Source organism: Neomonachus schauinslandi, chromosome 8, assembly GCF_002201575.2.
Source record: "Neomonachus schauinslandi chromosome 8, ASM220157v2, whole genome shotgun sequence".
Lineage (NCBI taxonomy): Eukaryota > Metazoa > Chordata > Mammalia > Carnivora > Phocidae > Neomonachus > Neomonachus schauinslandi.
The window spans coordinates 65,959,970-65,977,129 of record NC_058410.1 but is presented as its reverse complement, the minus strand read 5'-3'; the positions used below and the strand labels follow the sequence as shown (position 1 = coordinate 65,977,129).

At 38.3% G+C, this 17,160-nt stretch overlaps 1 protein-coding gene across 7 annotated transcripts in view; it reads right to left on the bottom strand.

The window, feature by feature from the left end:
• Window positions 1-6,934, bottom strand: part of EPHA7 (EPH receptor A7) — a 166,375-nt gene extending 159,441 nt beyond the window's left edge. For 6 of the 7 annotated variants that reach the window (XM_021693107.1, XM_021693109.1, XM_021693110.1 and 3 more), the window contains exons 1-2: window positions 6,823-6,919; window positions 2,311-2,375 (exon numbers count right to left, since the gene is read on the bottom strand). In XM_021693107.1, the coding sequence (XP_021548782.1) occupies window positions 2,311-2,375; window positions 6,823-6,919 (162 nt within the window). Of the gene's footprint in view, window positions 1-2,310; window positions 2,376-6,822 lie in introns of all 7 variants that reach the window. The other variant, XM_021693111.1, reaches the window with a different exon arrangement.
• Window positions 6,935-17,160: the final 10,226 nt, after the last annotated feature.

Below are 17,160 nucleotides of genomic sequence, written 5' to 3'. Positions count from 1 at the left end.
TACTTTTAAAACTGTTTTTTAGAAAACTGACAAATTAGCAAAATACTATAACTTAGAAAATTTTTGTATGACATTATATATTTGCTGCAATTTTATTATACATATCAAAACTCCTCAAATGCAGCAAAGAACCCATTATCATGTGCAGGTTTTATTCAACACAACTTGAGTTTGTGACTAGTTAATGGTCTGCATATTTCCCTTTGTTTCAGTTAGCTGGTTATAATCTGTATGAATGGCACTTAGCCAAATGTACCCAAATTCATCCACTTGGATGCGGAGATTTTAGTCAGATTGAAATTATTAAAAAAAGTAAAACTAATAATGATATCTACCAAGAAATCAAAAGCTCTAAAGATAAATGTGCTCTTAACAATTCCCCAGCCTAAAGAAACCAAGGCTAATTATTATAAAGGCATATCTCAAGGTTTCCTTTTTCTAACTTCAAGAACAATCATATTACTTTGTTTTATGTATGAAAAATCAATTTCACTACTTTTGAAACCCAGTTTATTTTAATTTTTATTTAAAAATTTATTCCTGATGGGAAAATTTCAAGACAACGATTGTATAGATCACAAATAGTAAGACTACACAAACGCATTTAACACAACTCTTGTTTTATTATTTCACTTTTCTAAGAGATTGCAATCACTTCTATAAATGACACCATCAGGAAAGAAGTCTTAATTCAAATACTGTGCTTTTATAGTATACTTATGAAAATATTTTCTAAAAATGTATCTTAATAACACTTTATTTCCTGCAAGATATTTAATAGCATGCAAACCAATCCATTTCATATATAAAAAAATATTGTCAATTATCATTTCCTAATATTATCTGTTGATTCCTACAGATATGTAGGGTTAACTGTTAAGATATTTGGACTGATAAAATGCCCATTTGAGTCAAAGATAACATAGACAGTCATAATTTATCATTTCGTGGATTACATTGATGAAATACTACAATCACTACAATCCTGAATCAGTTTACTTCTCCTTAGAGATAAAAACTATCCTCCATCTCTATTTGTTTTAACTGATGGATGGTAGAAAATGGGCTACATCTGTCATTGGTAAGAAAGGTGTTTCTTTTTTATTGTAAATGTCTTCCTAAAATGTATATTTTCACTCATGGAAACTATTCCACTTACAAGAAAAGTATGATACTCCTACCTTAAACTCAGTGCGCTTTTTATAGTTAATCTGTAAAATACTTGTCATTTTTTCATAATTTAATCTGACCTATACAGATAACTACAATATCATTTAAGCAATCTTTCAAATATTAATTCAATAAAAAAATCTGAATATTTTAAGGAGATTTGCATTGTTCACATTTTGCATTACTGACTTCCAGTTCATGACATATTGATTTTATGCTGTTCTTATACTCAAAATTCCCTTTCAGATTTTCATTCTTCTCTTTGCAAAATTTGTTACACTTTTTATATCCTCACTTATGCTTCTTACTGTAAGGAAGATCAACTTAAACAACAATGAGATATATACTCTCCTTTCTCGCAGCCCCCTTCTTCCTAAGGGATGAAGTATGTGCCCTCTCTTACAATTAAAATAAGACCTAAAGACAAAGACGTTGAACTAAAATTAAGTAAATAATATACCTATCGTGACATGTGAAATGTAATGGTCAGAATTACTTATATTTTCATAGATTTTTATTGGGAGGCTTTTACTCCTATTTATTGTAGCAGATTTTTACTATAATATATACATGCTCTGCCATCATTTCTGACTAATAACAGCAGATAGCACATGATAAAAATTTGGAGAATCCAAATAATATTTTACAGTAAATACCATGCTAAAATATGGAGCATATTACACTGTCAGCTACCTTTTAAAGTGTACTCTGAATGATACTAGAACTGTTTTTAAAAGAAGAAACACATCACATACTGTTTTAAAGAACTACATACAACCTACCTAGTGATTAAGTATAAAGCAACTAAAGAGGTTTAAGTGAGTTTGTGAAGGAAATGTTCCCTGTAATTAGTTAGCATTTATAGCCTGGAACCTGAGGTATGATTCCTCTCACAATAAGAACTCAAATGATTATGGTTATAAAGATTTTTTTTTTAAATCCATTTCCCCAAGTACTAAGTATACCTTCTCTTACTCAAAGAACTCAATGTCTCATTATAACACAACAAAATTTTGAATGAGACATTTGGAATTAAAACAGTTTAAATATGAAGAATGTGAATAATTCCACAGGGAGAGGGAGGTTGTGTTTCTTACTTTAAAAAATAAAAAGTGATATTTTATGAGGAGAAGCACTTACCCCATTGGGTGGAGAGGAAATCCATTCCAACTCCGTTTGTTGTGCTTTAGAATCCAGCAGTAGTACTGAAAAACAAAGTTTTATTTTCAAATGTTACATGAAAAATGTAAACACATTTGCAAAAGTTATTAATGTGAATCTAATTTCTATATAAGTATCACTTTATGATCTAAGATATATTAACAGTTATTTATGTAAATGAATGATGAAATGAATATCCACCTGATACAAGTATATTCCCTTTTCTTAAGGAGAAAAGATATTAAAATACTATACTATATTTGGTATTTTTTAATTAAAATATTAAAATAAGTTTAAAAACTTAAAAATATGATGGTAAAAATTGCATGTGATATATTGATTCTATAGTAATTATATATTTTAAAAAACTTTATAAGCCATTGAGCACTCCAAATTTTGTCAGATATAACAACATGAACATAATAAAATGTAATTCCATATTTATCTTCAGCTAGTCATTAATTTGTAATATTGTGCCAAAAGTATTTCCTAGTGCCTTTTGAGAACTGGAGTTTATTTTTTAAAAACTTTTCCACAGGGGATCTTCACTTAAGCCAAAATGAATACAATAGAAAACTGTATCAAGCAATGTCATCATGAGAAAAATAAATTGCCCATTATTTCCAAGACATATTTCTGGGTTAGTCAAACATCTGTTTTCAATATTTCTATGTTTTTTAAATTTCCAAATATTTCAAAGCATTAGCTAATTTTCAAAATGATATATTTAAACTCTGACTTGACTTTGTTCCTGACTTGACTTTTAAAAACAGTTGTATTCCACTTTTATATTATCAAAAAGCATAAACAATTCATTTACATGTATATAAATGTAACAAATGCTCTTGGCAGTATTAATATAAGATAATGTATTCAAATATTACACATTGACACATATCATACCTCCAATTCAATATATTTTATTGCTTTTTAAGACAATTACTCTCCTAAAGCATTCACTTTGCTTGTACTGATTCAGTTATGAGTTTTTATTCTTTATATATATTTCTGACTCTACAGCATTTTTAACAAATGTATCAACTTGTCCAGAAATAATACTGAATATATTTCCAAGCTTGTAAATATGCATAACATCAACCTCAGAAAAATGTTAAAATTTGGACTTAAATAAAATATATGCTTATATGAACTTTTAAATAATCACTAGAGGAAAAAAGTATATTTAAAAGGTAATGAAAATTTGTTACGTTAAGAAAACAAAGGAACACATTGATTATGTGTTCAACTCCTTTGCTCTAGTCAAGGTTATTGCCTGCAACTGAAAACACATAGATAAAGAAACACTTTTTTTGCAAAAATGTTTTACACTTAAGACTCTTGGGAAGACCATGAAAGCACAAACCTCGGTCACAAATACTTGACTCTCTTTCGCGGGGGGGGGGGGGGGGGGGTGGAATGCACACTTTCAAAATACCAAGTTGTATTTCGCACTGGGAACATCAATAAATCGTTGGACTAGTGAATTTATATAACGTTTAAAGTTTATTTTGTTTTTGTCCTCAACAATAGAGAGTTAGCACAACGAAACAACATGGGTTCCAGGTTCCTTTTGAGATGATTTATTATTACTATTATTTTTGTCTTCTGCACTGACAGGACACAAGTGGATTTTAAACCCAGGTGACCTTCGAGTCATTTTGGAGAGTAAAACAAGCAATGTGATGATTGTTTACTGCCATTCCGTTACCCCTCAGCACTGTCTGGGGTGGGAACCAAGGGACCGCGGAGGGGTGATGATGGCAAACATGTTAAGAGAGAAACTAACAAATAAAAACAAAACAGAAACCAGCCCTGAGCGTTTAATCAGAAGCAGCTCTAAAGTGACCAGCGTGTCTCCTCGTCGTCTGCTCTCTGGGTAAACCCGCAAGTGCGCGCTTTTGCCTGCCCGCTCAGAGCGCGGAGCGCCATCCTCCCTTCACGCCCACGGAGGCGTACCCCGGGGCCGACCAGGACCTGGGGCGCACAGGCCCGGGCTCCGGGACTCCGTTCCCTGCTGCGCGGGGGTAAAGACAAGGGCAAGATGCAGGGCGCGCCCGGGCCAAGCCAGCCAAGGGCCGCGCGGGTAGCGGCGACGGCAGCGGCGGCGGCGGCGGCGGCGGGGGCCGGGGCGGGGCCCTCCGCGGGGCGGGGCAGGGGCTGCCAGACGGGCGCGCCCGCCGCGCCGAGCATCCATTACGCCTCCGCCAGGCCTGGACCCTCCAGGGAGCCAGTGGCGCCCTTGCTCCAGAAGGAGCCGGGAGGAGGAAAGAGGCTTTCGGGAAGCGTCTCCTTTGAGGGAGAGGCGGCGGCGGCATTTACGAAGAGGAAAAACAGCGGCTGCACTTCGCCTCCAAACGTCAGATTCTGACTTATACATTCCCTCCCAGTAGCGGGAACGGACCTCCCGAGAGAACACGTATGAGGAAAGTGGAGGAAGGAGGTCACTCAGCTTCCTCCATCCACCCTCGGCCAACCTGGGAGGCCTGGCACCTGCTCGAGGCGCTTCCCAGCGCTCGCCCCTGGGTGCCGCGGCGCCCCTCGGGCTTGCTCGCTCCCAGAACCGCAGCTCTTGATCGACGCTGCGCGCTGGGAGCGTCGCCACTGAGAAGCGGGGCGCATTCGCCCTCCCGCCCACCTTTTAAACATCTCACTTCTGCATTTAAAGAATTCAGCCTCCTAGAATCAGAATCCACTTCACGTATCTTGCACCCAGAACAGAAAAGCAAGCGAGCGAGACATTCTGGCTGCAGGAACCTCTCCCCCTAGTGATGCAGTTATTTATAGCTCAAACTCCTGCCGGGTCTGCGTGAGCTTGCGCGCCCGGCTTCGCCGCAGCGGTGCAAACTTTTCCTCAGGTCCCGCTATTCCGGAGCAATCAGTACAAGGTTCCAGAATTGAATGTTCCTAATCGCTAGTGTCATGCGAGTAGAAACGTGCATTCTGGTGTGTATGGGTGTGTGTTTTTGGCAGACGTCGGTTGGGGGCTAACGCGTAACCGACAGCTCGGAGTCATGGTTTTCTCTGAAAATTTCTCTGAATGGGTTCAGCGTCAACACTGGTTGCAGATGTGGAAACTGGGGTCAGAAGGTCAGGCTGGCTCAAGAAGTAGGACGTGGCGTTGGGCTGGGCGGTGTGGTTTGAGTGAAAGACGAGGGGTGCACGAAGAGAATGGAAAAAAGCAGCACTAAATCACTAAGTTTTCAGGGCTACGTAAAGAGATAACCAGTATCGAACACAACCCCTCCCCCCCGCCCCACATCACCATCATGACCTAAATCCGGTAACAGATTCCTCCATTCTCCATACTTCAGGAATAATTAATTATTAGTATCTTGCTTTTAAATAACGGGAAATCAACGTTAGAGTTACAGTCTGGAAGACGGGGGTGGGGGGGTGGAGATTGTTACAATGCTCAAGAAGCAAGACATTTCCATTGAGAAGATTTATCTTTCCCCAGCTCCAACTACAGGCACCGAAAGGTATTTTACCTTGTCAGTGGTTCAAAGGAGAAGAAATAGTAATAATAATAATAATAGTAATAACCATATGCAGGTGTATCTAGCCGCCCAAATGAAACCTCCTCTCTTCACCCAGAACTAGCCTTCAGGATCCAGATCCTTCGCAAGGTCTGACCACTCGGACTCAATTGCCGGGCAGATGTTTGGGGACTTGTAGTCGCCCAAGCGGCACCTTGTTATCAGTTCCACAGCCCCAGCCCGCCCCCTGCCTTCCCGGCGGGCCGAGCCGGATGGACTCGGGCTGTCCGCGCGGCCGCCGAGACCCACGCGCGGCGCGCGCTGAACGCAGACGTCCCCGCCGCGGGGCGCGCACCGCTCCCTCGCTTCACCTCCGCGGCGTTATTGTTCCGCGCCGGCGGCTGAGCGCCAACCGCAGGCCCGCGCCTCCTCCACAGACGCAGTGAGCACTTCATTAGTAACCCGAGCGTTCGGAGCTCACGCAAGTCAAGGGCCCTGTGGGAAGGCTCGGGACACCAGCCGCTCGCCGACGGGCTGGCCAAGACACTAGAAGCTGCACTCCCCAGTCTCCGACTAACTCCGGCCGCAGCTTACCCCACCAGAGGCGAACACCGAGAGGAGGAAGAGGAGAGGGCTAGAAGAAGAGATCTGGCCCGCCTACGATCCTAGAGAACAAGCTCGCTGGTCATCGCTCTCCCCCCACCCCCGCCACACACACACCACCCCACTTCGCTCGCCGCTCTCCGTTGCTGCTCACGCCCTCCGGACTGCCCGCGCCAGAAATCCCGCTCCCGTCGGGCGGACGCCCCGGGCACCGGGCTGAAGGCGGTTCGGAGTAGCCCAGCTTGCCGACCGCCTGCCGGGAGCAGCGGGGCCGGTGAGGGGGCGGGGAGCCGGCGGGGGAGGGTCGCCCCGCGCCGGAGGCGCGGCCGGCAGCCCCGCGGACTAGCCGGCTCATGCAGGTAGACCGCTAAATAAATAAGTCAGAACAAACTTTGCGTTCCCATCACCTTACCTTCCTTTGCAGCCTGCGCCTCCCCGGTATGTGCAAAGCGGAGCAGCCAGATGTAGCATAAAATAATCCATGAAGGGTGCCGAGTTTGAAAAACCATGGTGCATGAGCAGGTTTTATTTTAGGTTTCAGTTGAGTCGTAGCTTTTTAAATGATGTTTGCTCCGAAGTGGGTTATTTTTTATTGCGCTTTTCGCATCGATTCCCCTGCTCGACCTCCGGCCGGCTGCTCCACGTTTAGCTTTTTTATTTTTCCCCCTCCTGTTCGTTCGCACCGTGTTTGCTGCCTGCAAGTCTCCGACTGCAGACCGGCCGCTTGCTCCACACTCCAATAATATCAATTAGGGGGAGGGGGCGGGGCTCCGAGCAGAGAGCCTCCGCCACTCGGGCTGACTGGCAGGCGCAGCCGGCCTGCCGGGCGGCGATTCCCAGGGCCGAGGGGCGGGTCCCGGTGAAAAGGCCGCCCCGGCCTCGGGGGCGGGCTTCGGGGAGCGAGCCAATAGGCTGCGAGCGGAGTCAGGTTGCGGGTCTAGGATTCCCTCCAGGGTCTGAGCTCCCAGCTTTCGCTAGATGCTCGGGAAGGGAGGACACGGATGGCAGCCGAGGTGCGTGCTGCTGTGGGCACTCGGCTTTTAGCAACCGCAGCTTTCGTGGAGCAGAATCAATCCGAGAATAACGCTCCCAACATAGAGTATTATATATATAGCGGTACTCCTCGTGGCCTTTTAGAAACCAGAGGCAATGCAAGCCATCTCTCAGCTATCAAGCACGGAGCTAGGGAAGTGAAATAAGCTGTGTCTTTAAGTAAAGTGCCTTTTACTTTTTTGTTACTCAAAACCTCCGCGGGTCGGGTAACTGTTCTTTTCATTTCTTGAAAGGTTTCTACTTTTCTTTTTTTCTGTTACTCAACATCAGTCAGCTCTAGGCACCACCCAGCACAGTCTTTGGAAGAATAAAAGTATCCAAATGTATTATGTTTAAACAGTGTTTCCAAGAGTTTGCAACAAGCTCTGGCAAAAGAAACAGAGAAAAGGGAGTGGAAAAAGGAAGTCTTTTGTTTTAGGTGCCCTCCTCACCCCCGCCCTATCATCTCACAATAGTTTGTTGGGTGAAGTAGGACGCGAAGAGAGAACATTTAGAAGGTTCCGTATCACTTTTCTTACATGTTTTAGTATTTTTTGAGGTTTTCCTTGGATCGCCCCAATTTGAACGTTTCCCATTTCGCTGCATAAATTACACTTAATTTTAAAGAATGTTACCACGCATTAAATTAATAAAGCAAGACCTCTTTCACAAATTGATACATTCCAATACTTACTCAATTATATAATTATTATTATTCAATCTTTCAAGGGAAACTGAGAATAAAAAGTGTAACCAACATCTCCAGTTGAATTCATCCAACTAAAATAGCAAGGACGCCTCCGTAGAGAAATCCGTTTACCATTAGGCAGTTTCGGACACTTTGCAATTCAAGAGGTGGGTAATGTAATAAGAGGAAGAACTTTAAAACCTTAATTGCCAAATCACCAATTTCAAAGGTCACCGCAGAGTAACTTGATCACATGTTTAAGATGAGCTCCGTGTTCTTCTTGTCCTATAATTCTCTCTTAAAAAAAAAAAAAATCTGTCATTCATGATTTGCCTTTATTTATAAGAGGCACAAAGTTTGATCTCGCCTAAAACTCCAAACTTTTCCTATCCTTTCTATATAGAAATATAAAGTAAATTGAGTTGTTTCTGGTATTTATAGCAAAGACTTCTCAGAGATGACAGATCCCCAGATTTTTACGTTTTATTTTATGGTAAATTGTCTCTTGTAGTTTTAACTTGCTTAATGCAATTACAAAGAAGAAAGAAATGAAATTTCCTTCTCTAACCTCTCTTTGCTTCTGTAGTTTATTTCTTAAATGTTACTTGTTCCTAGCCATTATGCCAATTAAATATTTTAGAAATTATATCTAAAAGCATCTTAAGTGCCCTTTAAAGGATGCATAGAAAATGTAAACTGCTTAATAGATTAACCTTGAAAAGAGACAAAAAAATGTAGAGTGCATGTGTTACAGAGAAAATCAAGTGGTATTTACACAAACAGATGCTTTAGAGTAAAAATTGTAAGGTAAAACATAATTAAAAACATAAATCTCCACACATATGCTATAAAACTATTAATCTCAGAACCACAAACTCACAAATATTAAACCACTTCTAATAGTTAAAATAATTCTACAGGATTTCAGCACTTTCTCCAGGGTCTCATCCCCACTACTTACAATGACACCAAGGTAGCCTTTAAAGTTTAAAATATTCCTTTCATCTATTGAATGACTAATACTCAGTGATGTGAATACAAATAACTTTCCATTAAACCAGGAAACCAAAGAAGTAACATCCTTCACTCTGATGAGTGTAGGTGGTATAGGGAGTCCCCTTATTGTGTCCCTTCTGTCAGACATAGGGGCATGTGCAGCCTTGTTTTTATTTTTAGAGACAAGAGGCTTCACATTAAATGCACATGTGCCAGGCTGCTGACAGTTTTCCCTGCAGAATTGCATAATGATACCCATTTTTAGGTTTACCAACCTTATTTCTTTTGTATCTAGGTATATTGGTAAAGAAGTCATAACATTTAAATCAAAGTGAATGACTTAGTCAACAAAAGAACGTTTATCGTGCAGTATTACACAGCATGTATTTTCGTATATATATTGTTAATAGAAGGCATTTGGCTAACAGCAAAGCACATAAACGTATTTTCATGAAGCCCTTGAAATAAAAAATAATCAGTTCACAGAACTTTTCATATTTTAAAATAACATTCAATAGTGAATTTCATTCTATCACTTTAAAAATAGTTTATTTTAGCTTCATATCTATGATTTTTGCTATTATCTGTATAGCAAATTCTAGAAAAGTAAATGTGGTGTGTGTATATGTAAAATGAGTTTAAAAAAAATCATTTTCCTGAGCTATACAAAATGGTGTATACAATCAACACATGTGAGCCAAAGAAGAAATTCCGAAAACTGTTTTTTTAATTTTTATGTATTCATTGTACAATGCAGTTGATAGAGTAGCCTACATATATTTAGCTAATTTTTTAAAAATGGAAAAAAATAGAGATAAACTTTAACATTTCCATTTATATCCCCTCTTTTGAAACATCTATCATACATGTATAGTAGAAAGATGAAAAATACCTATTTTCAGATGCAAAGAAGATATACCTAATTTTTTTGCACCATGTTATTTTTATCTCATTACTAATAATCACACATAACTATACATATATGAAAACAAATGTACAAATTCAAGACACACAGTCCAAATGAGGGTACAGCTGTTATCTCCTTTTAACATGCTTCGATACTAATATTCACCTCACTGTTTATCTCTGGAAGATATTCTATGACTTTAAGGAAGAAATAGTAACTTAGGAGTAAACTATAATGACCTCAGGGAATAAGTTCCACGAATTTTCAAATAAAAAGCCGTTTTCATGTGTGTGTTTGTGTGTGTGTGCACGTGTGTACAGTAAACAGGCCTTTAGAGGATAAAGTACAATCTGAGACTTCAGTATGTTACAAATCCAAGGCTGCCAAACTAAATAGTTAACAGCAACAATGAAATCAAAGGGCTGTTTTTGAAACTACTACTTTTGCACTTACTGTCTAAATGCATTCACAGCTGGTAAATGTGAAAATGCAAGTTCATCACAGAAAAGGGGGTAATTTAAACTGAATTAGAAAAGGTACTGTGCAGAAGAAACTGATTATAAACAGAAAAGAAACATTATGTCTCAGTTAATAGATATTACAGAAAATTGGGTTCTCTATTTGTGATTTCAGTCAAAATGTAAACAATCTTTCCACTGTGCAGGAAAATCATTTACATATTTACATTAGCATGATTTATGTAGTGTATATAAAATATTTATTTGCAGTCCAATGTAAAAAATGTACATAAACTAGGCTCATAAAACACACAGTCATAATTTCACCTGTTTTTCTAAGCCTCAGATTTAGCCAAATCTGTATAGGAAATCAGAGGTCAAGAATCAAATTGTAAGTCAAGACTATATTTTGTGCCTTTATAAAAGTTTATTCATTTTTGTAAGGTCAGATAAATTGATACTGTTATTAAAACAACAAATATAATTCTCCAACTGCAATTACTGAGTTAATTTAAGACCTCTTAACAGATAAAAAAAAATTGTATCATTATTGTTAGAGTCCAGTTGAATGTTGCTGTCACTTGGAAATATTCTATTCATTTATAATATTCAAAAGTGTTGAGTCAAATAACTTTTATTTTTTGACTAATATTAAAAGAACTGCTAAATATAGCAGAGAAAGTGGCACATCATACTCACAATCACTTAATACATGTACAATACTCTTAAAAGAATTTATTTTTTTAATTTGATTTTGCCTGCAAAGGTTCTTCCTTTCCATTAGCTATATTTAATTTTGCCATAAGTCACCAGCACTGATAGGAAGAACTAGCTTAAATTATGTAAAGTCCTGCTACATGCTCTCATAGTTTCTCATCTTGCAGTGTTTTAGCTCTTAAACCCTTGGATTTTAGGAGTCGAGGAGATCTGTGATGATTCAGTGACCACCAGGGGGCACCAGGATCTCTGGGTGTTCTAGACAATCAAGTCTACACTGAATAAAGACAAGGTAATTATGAAATTAAATATATAATTATATGTACTTATATCTATATAACTTTTTATACGTATAATTAATATATATTTGCCCCATTGGCACTTTTAAGTTTCTTACTCTCTTTGTACCTGTGTCAGCCAAATGAAGGCCTTCGTAAAAATTTGTGAGATGTTCTATGACCTCTTTCAGTCTCTTGAGACCAAGTTAACTGAAGGGGCTCCAAAAGTACCTTAGAAGGTGAATTATATTGCAGAAAGCTCACTCCAGTTTTTTAAAACTTAACATCTGAGGAACTCTGAGTCTCTAGATAGACCTCAGATATTCTCTTTCTTATTCTCCACCCACTTAACTCCCAAAAGTCTTTTACCTAGGAAATAGGACCAGGTTGGGATTGAGTATTCTCTCAGACTTGATGGTTCTGAGTTTTAAGGATCCTGTGAAGTTCTTAGAACTCTCTAGCTTGAGGAGAATTTCAGAAACTGTTTCTTACCATAGCCTTCTGCCATGGTTAATACTAAAAATGAAATTCTATCAAAATTTGCCTGGCTACTCTCTAGGAGGTCTAAAAAAAGGTCAAACAGTAGGAATTTATATCAAAGTAATTCAGAAATAGAGTTTTTATGTTAAGAGAGAAAAATACATAAATAGTATACCCAGCCTATAACATTATAAAACTGGGTACTCTCTGCACTGACCAAGGATGAAATTCTGTACACTGCCAAAGGTGGTGCCTTATACTAACCCCTTGACTTGATATATAATGTTGTTCTGTGGAGAAAGTGGGCAAATTTATATGAGACAATGATCCTCCTGGGAGGAGAGGTATCATAAGTCCCCAACGCAATCCCGTTTGAGTTTCAACAATATTAGAAGCACTGAAATATTAGGATGATTCTAACTAAAAAGTAAACAATCTGGAGTTATCTCCAAGGAGTACTCATTGTGAGGAAAAGGGAATTCTAGGCTTAATATTTGCTAGGTGAAGACATATGCCTAACATTCACAAGTCCTCTGAACCCAGCAACCCAGATATGGTGTTTGTTCTAATTATGTAAGTATGAACTAAAAGAGCTCTACCACTGATGGTTCTCAAACTTGTTGTGAGTTCAGCCCACGTTGGGCCTCCAGCTTACTTAAAATAGGATTTTCAAGTATTTATTAAAAATTTAGAAAGGCACAAAGGAACATATGAAGGTGAATAAAGCTTAGCCCAATACTCAAGAGACCAAATATCATCAGCAGGATTCCTTTGTGACTCATATTTCCTTTTAGAATCAAGGAGATCATATGTTTAGAGAAATAGGAAACTAGCCAGTTTTTCTCAGTGTTGGTTTCAGCCATGTCAACAGTGATGATGTCTTCATAATCACATTATTGACCATAAACTACAAGATGATTCAATGTACAATATGATTTTATCATCTGACTTATCCAAGGTTGTTTCATTTTCCCCTCTCTGCACTCAGATCAAATAGAAAATTTTCATGAAAATTTACACTCCATCTCAGATTCTATGGGGTTATTATTATCATTGTTTGGTTTTATAGATGCATTGCTTAGCTAAAGCTGTAGAGTTAACCTGGCACATTCTCCAGTTGATTTTAGACTGATGAAATGCCTGAGGTCAATCTCAGTTTAATTAAGTATTTTAATATCTGATAGTCAGTCTCTTGTCAGTCTTTTAACAGGCAAGCTCCGGTGGCAAAGTCTCTAAAACTAAAGATGTGAAAAACATGGGAGAAGGTTGCCTCATTTAAGGATAGATGAGAACCATAAAAGACAAAACCTCCTTTATTTACCTCACAAGTACAGGAACAGAATAAATTAGCCTGCATTCCAATAAAGAGGACAGGACCCCTTATGAGAGTACTTTCAGATCTCAATTTGGATTTAATGTTTCTATACTATCACATCTCTGTCTTTATTTTAACAGTTTATATTTACATATATTTTTGAATTAAACTTTTGAGGAAATAATTACCTTCTAAATTTGAATAAAGATATACTGTAATAACATGCACGTCCCCAGGTACTTTTAGGAAACTGTCAAGTAGATTATCACATTTTAGATAAAAAGTAGTTGTATCCATTTTACAGAATAACAGCTATGACTCAGTTGGCTATACTTGTTCCCAAGGCTGTACAACAGGATAGTAAAGATACTGAATGAAAAAGGAAAAAAAAATGCAGTTACAAGCTTAGGATTGATGTTAGAGTTCTATGTATTCAAATACCTCAAAATACAATGAATATTTCAAAAAATCTACTCTATATTCACCCATTTAAATGTATTTTATTTTATTTCATTGTATTGTATTGTATTGTATTGTATTGTATTATTTTATTTTATTTTGTTATTTTATTTTATTTTATTTATTATTGGGGAGGGGTAGAGGGAGAGGAAGAGAGAGAATCTTAAGCAGGCTCTACACCCAGTGCAGAGCCCAATGCAGGGCTGGATCTCACAACCCTGAGATCATGACCTGAGCAGAAATCAAGAGTTGGATGCTTAACAGACTGAACCACCCAGGCGCCCCACCCATTTAAATGTCTTTAATAAAGTTTAAGGCTTAAAAAAATAGATCCATTTTTGACCAGATAATGAAAGTATAAATTTTATATAAATTTTACTGTTAGAGATATGTATATAAAGATCTTTAAAGTTATATATGAAATTTGAATATGATGGTATATATTTTTGTACAGTTGTGACAATATATAATTTTGATTTTCTCATATTTTATAGGTTAGCATGAAATATATTCTCTAGTAATATCTGTTATTCAAAATTAAAATGTTTCCAAAGCTTATTTTTTATAAGGAATGTATCCCATTGTTAAAAGTAAATGCTTATCCTATCACATTTACTTACTTAAAGATAACTGATTGGAATACTGAACACAGATCCAGAAATATTAACCTATTCAGATACACATATAATGTATCATTTCTAAGATCTACTTGGCTTTTGTATATTTGTATATTTCTCTATACCTAGTAGAAGCCACTAGGCTTTCACCTTGGTCTCTATCCAAACTAAGCCTAGCCTTAGGGAGGCAGAATTCAAGGAGAATGAGTTATATACTCAGAGAACCAGTGTTTCATTATTGAGTCAAGGCCTATATCTGGTTTTCTAAATCTGGTATTCAAATCCCTGTCTTGGCCCATTAAGTGTAAATCCCTTGAGTAAACTTCCACTATCCATCCTTCCAATATGATTCCTGTTCTAGAACCTAGCCCTATGCCTTAGGCCTCTTAGGCTTTTCTTCTTAATGATCATGATGTGAACTATCTGCTACCTGCCTTTCTACTCACCACACTTCAGTGCCTTTTTTTTTTTTTTTTGCCTGCCACCTGCTATAGTTTTCTGAATCTGTCTGATCTCAACTATTTATATGGAGTACCATTTTTCCCATCAAATATTTATTCATTATCCAATAAATACCACCTGCCCTTCTAGACCCCTTCATCACCTACAGATCTAGGTATTTTCTTTAGCAAGCCTAGGTGTACCTTATTCTAGCTCTGACCCCTTCTACTATTATTTTCTTCTGCATTTAGCTTGCAATGTCTTTGCCACATCATGAGATACCATAGAATGTCCTATCCCTCAGATTATGAAACATTATACTGTAATGACTATACTTAGTAGACTAAAGCCTGGTTTTAGGGTTACCTCTTCCTTTTGCCATCTCCCCCTTTTGTCCTTTCTTATTCCCTCCTTTGTTCCTTCTCTCTTTTATTTGTTCCTTCCCTTCATTCATCACACTTTACAAAGCACATTCTATTATTTAGCCTTTGGCTAGGTACTGGTATGCAAAAATGAATAGGAAATGGTCTCCCTAATGGTACATGACAGAAATATACACAATTAACAGACAGTGCCTTTTAAATGACAGAGGTGATCTGTTAGATGTATGCAGAGCAGTAAATCAGACTGGCAGAGCATTCTAGAAGGGACTGGCATTTTAGATTGATTTGGGGTTACACAGAAGACCTGGTCAGATAAACAAAGATGATAGGGGAAAGGAAATTTCACGCAACAGAGATAATATGTCAAGAGCAGGGAGTGTATAAATTATAGTTTTCTGAGGAAACAGAAACTACCCTAGACATTTTAAGCTGAAGAAATTTGATTTAAATGATCTTGAAAGTAGATCTCATGATGCCTAAAAACAGTCTTGTGTGTGAGTTAGGAAGCACATCCTCCCTGAATTGACACTTTGACTGCAGCCAGTGAGAGACCCCGAGCCAGAGGATTCAAATACGTGGCACTGGATTCCTGACCCCTAGGACCTGGGGTAATAAATATTGGTTGTGGTAAGCGGATGACCTTTGGGCTAACTTATTATGCAATTATCTAAAACTAATACAAGAACTTTCACAAATTGTTGTGGGTGCCTAATTTCCAAATTAAATCTCTTCAACTTAAAATGCCTAGGGTAATTTCTCTTTCCTCAATACATCTATCAGATCACCTAGGTATGAGGGTTCAGTTGCTCCATATACTAACCAACACTTAATATTTTCCATATTTTTATTTTAGCCATTCTGTGTGGTGATATCATACTGTGGTTTTAATATTCATTTATCTGATGACTAATGAAGTTGAGTACACCTTTATATGTTTACTGGCCATCAGAATATCATAATTCGTGAAGGGTCTGTTAAAAACTGTCCTTTTATTCTGAGTTGTCTTTTTGTTAGAAATTGTAGGATTTTTTCATATATATAGATAGGCATCCTTTGTCAGATATATATGTCTTACCACACTTTGTGGATTGCCTTCCATTCTGTTCATCACATCTTTTGATAAAAAGTTCTTCATTGGGGGAAATCGGAGGGGTAGATGAACCATGAGAGACGATGGACTCTGAAAAACAAACTGAGGGTTCTAGAGGGGAGGGGTGTGGGAGGATGGGTTAGCGTGGTGGTGGGTATTGAGGAGGGCACATTCTGCATGGAGCACTGGGTGTTATGCACAAACAATGAATCATGGGACACTACATCTAAAACTAATGATGTAATGTATGGGGATTAACATAAGAATAAAAAAAAAGTTCTTCATTTTACTTTTTATTTTTATTATGTTCAGTTAGCCAACATATAGTACATCATTAGGTTTTGATGTAGTGTTCAGTGATTCATTAGTTGTGTATAACACCCAGTGCTCATCACAATATGTGCCCTCCTCAGTACCCATCACCCGGTTACCCCATCCTCCCATCCCTCTCCCTTCTGTAACCCTCAGTTTGTCTCCTGGAGTCCAGAGTCTCTCATGGTTTGTCTCCCTCCCTGATTTCTTCCCATTCAATTTTCCCTCCCTTTCCCTGTGGTCCTCCATGCTATTCTTTATGTTCCACATATGAGTGAAACCATATGATAATTGTCTTTCTCTGCTTGATTTATTTCACTTTGCATAATCCCCCCCCAGTTCCATCCATGTCGATGTAAATGGTAGGTATTCATCCTTTCTGATGGGTGAGTAATATTCCATTGTATATATGAACAATTGCACTATTAGCTATTTATCCCAAAGGTACAGATGTAGTGAAAAGAAAGGGCACCTGCACCCCAGTGTTCATAGCAGCAATGTCCACAATAGTCAAACTGTGGAAGGAGCCGAGATGTCCTTCAACAGATGAATGGATAAAAAAGATGTGGTTCATATA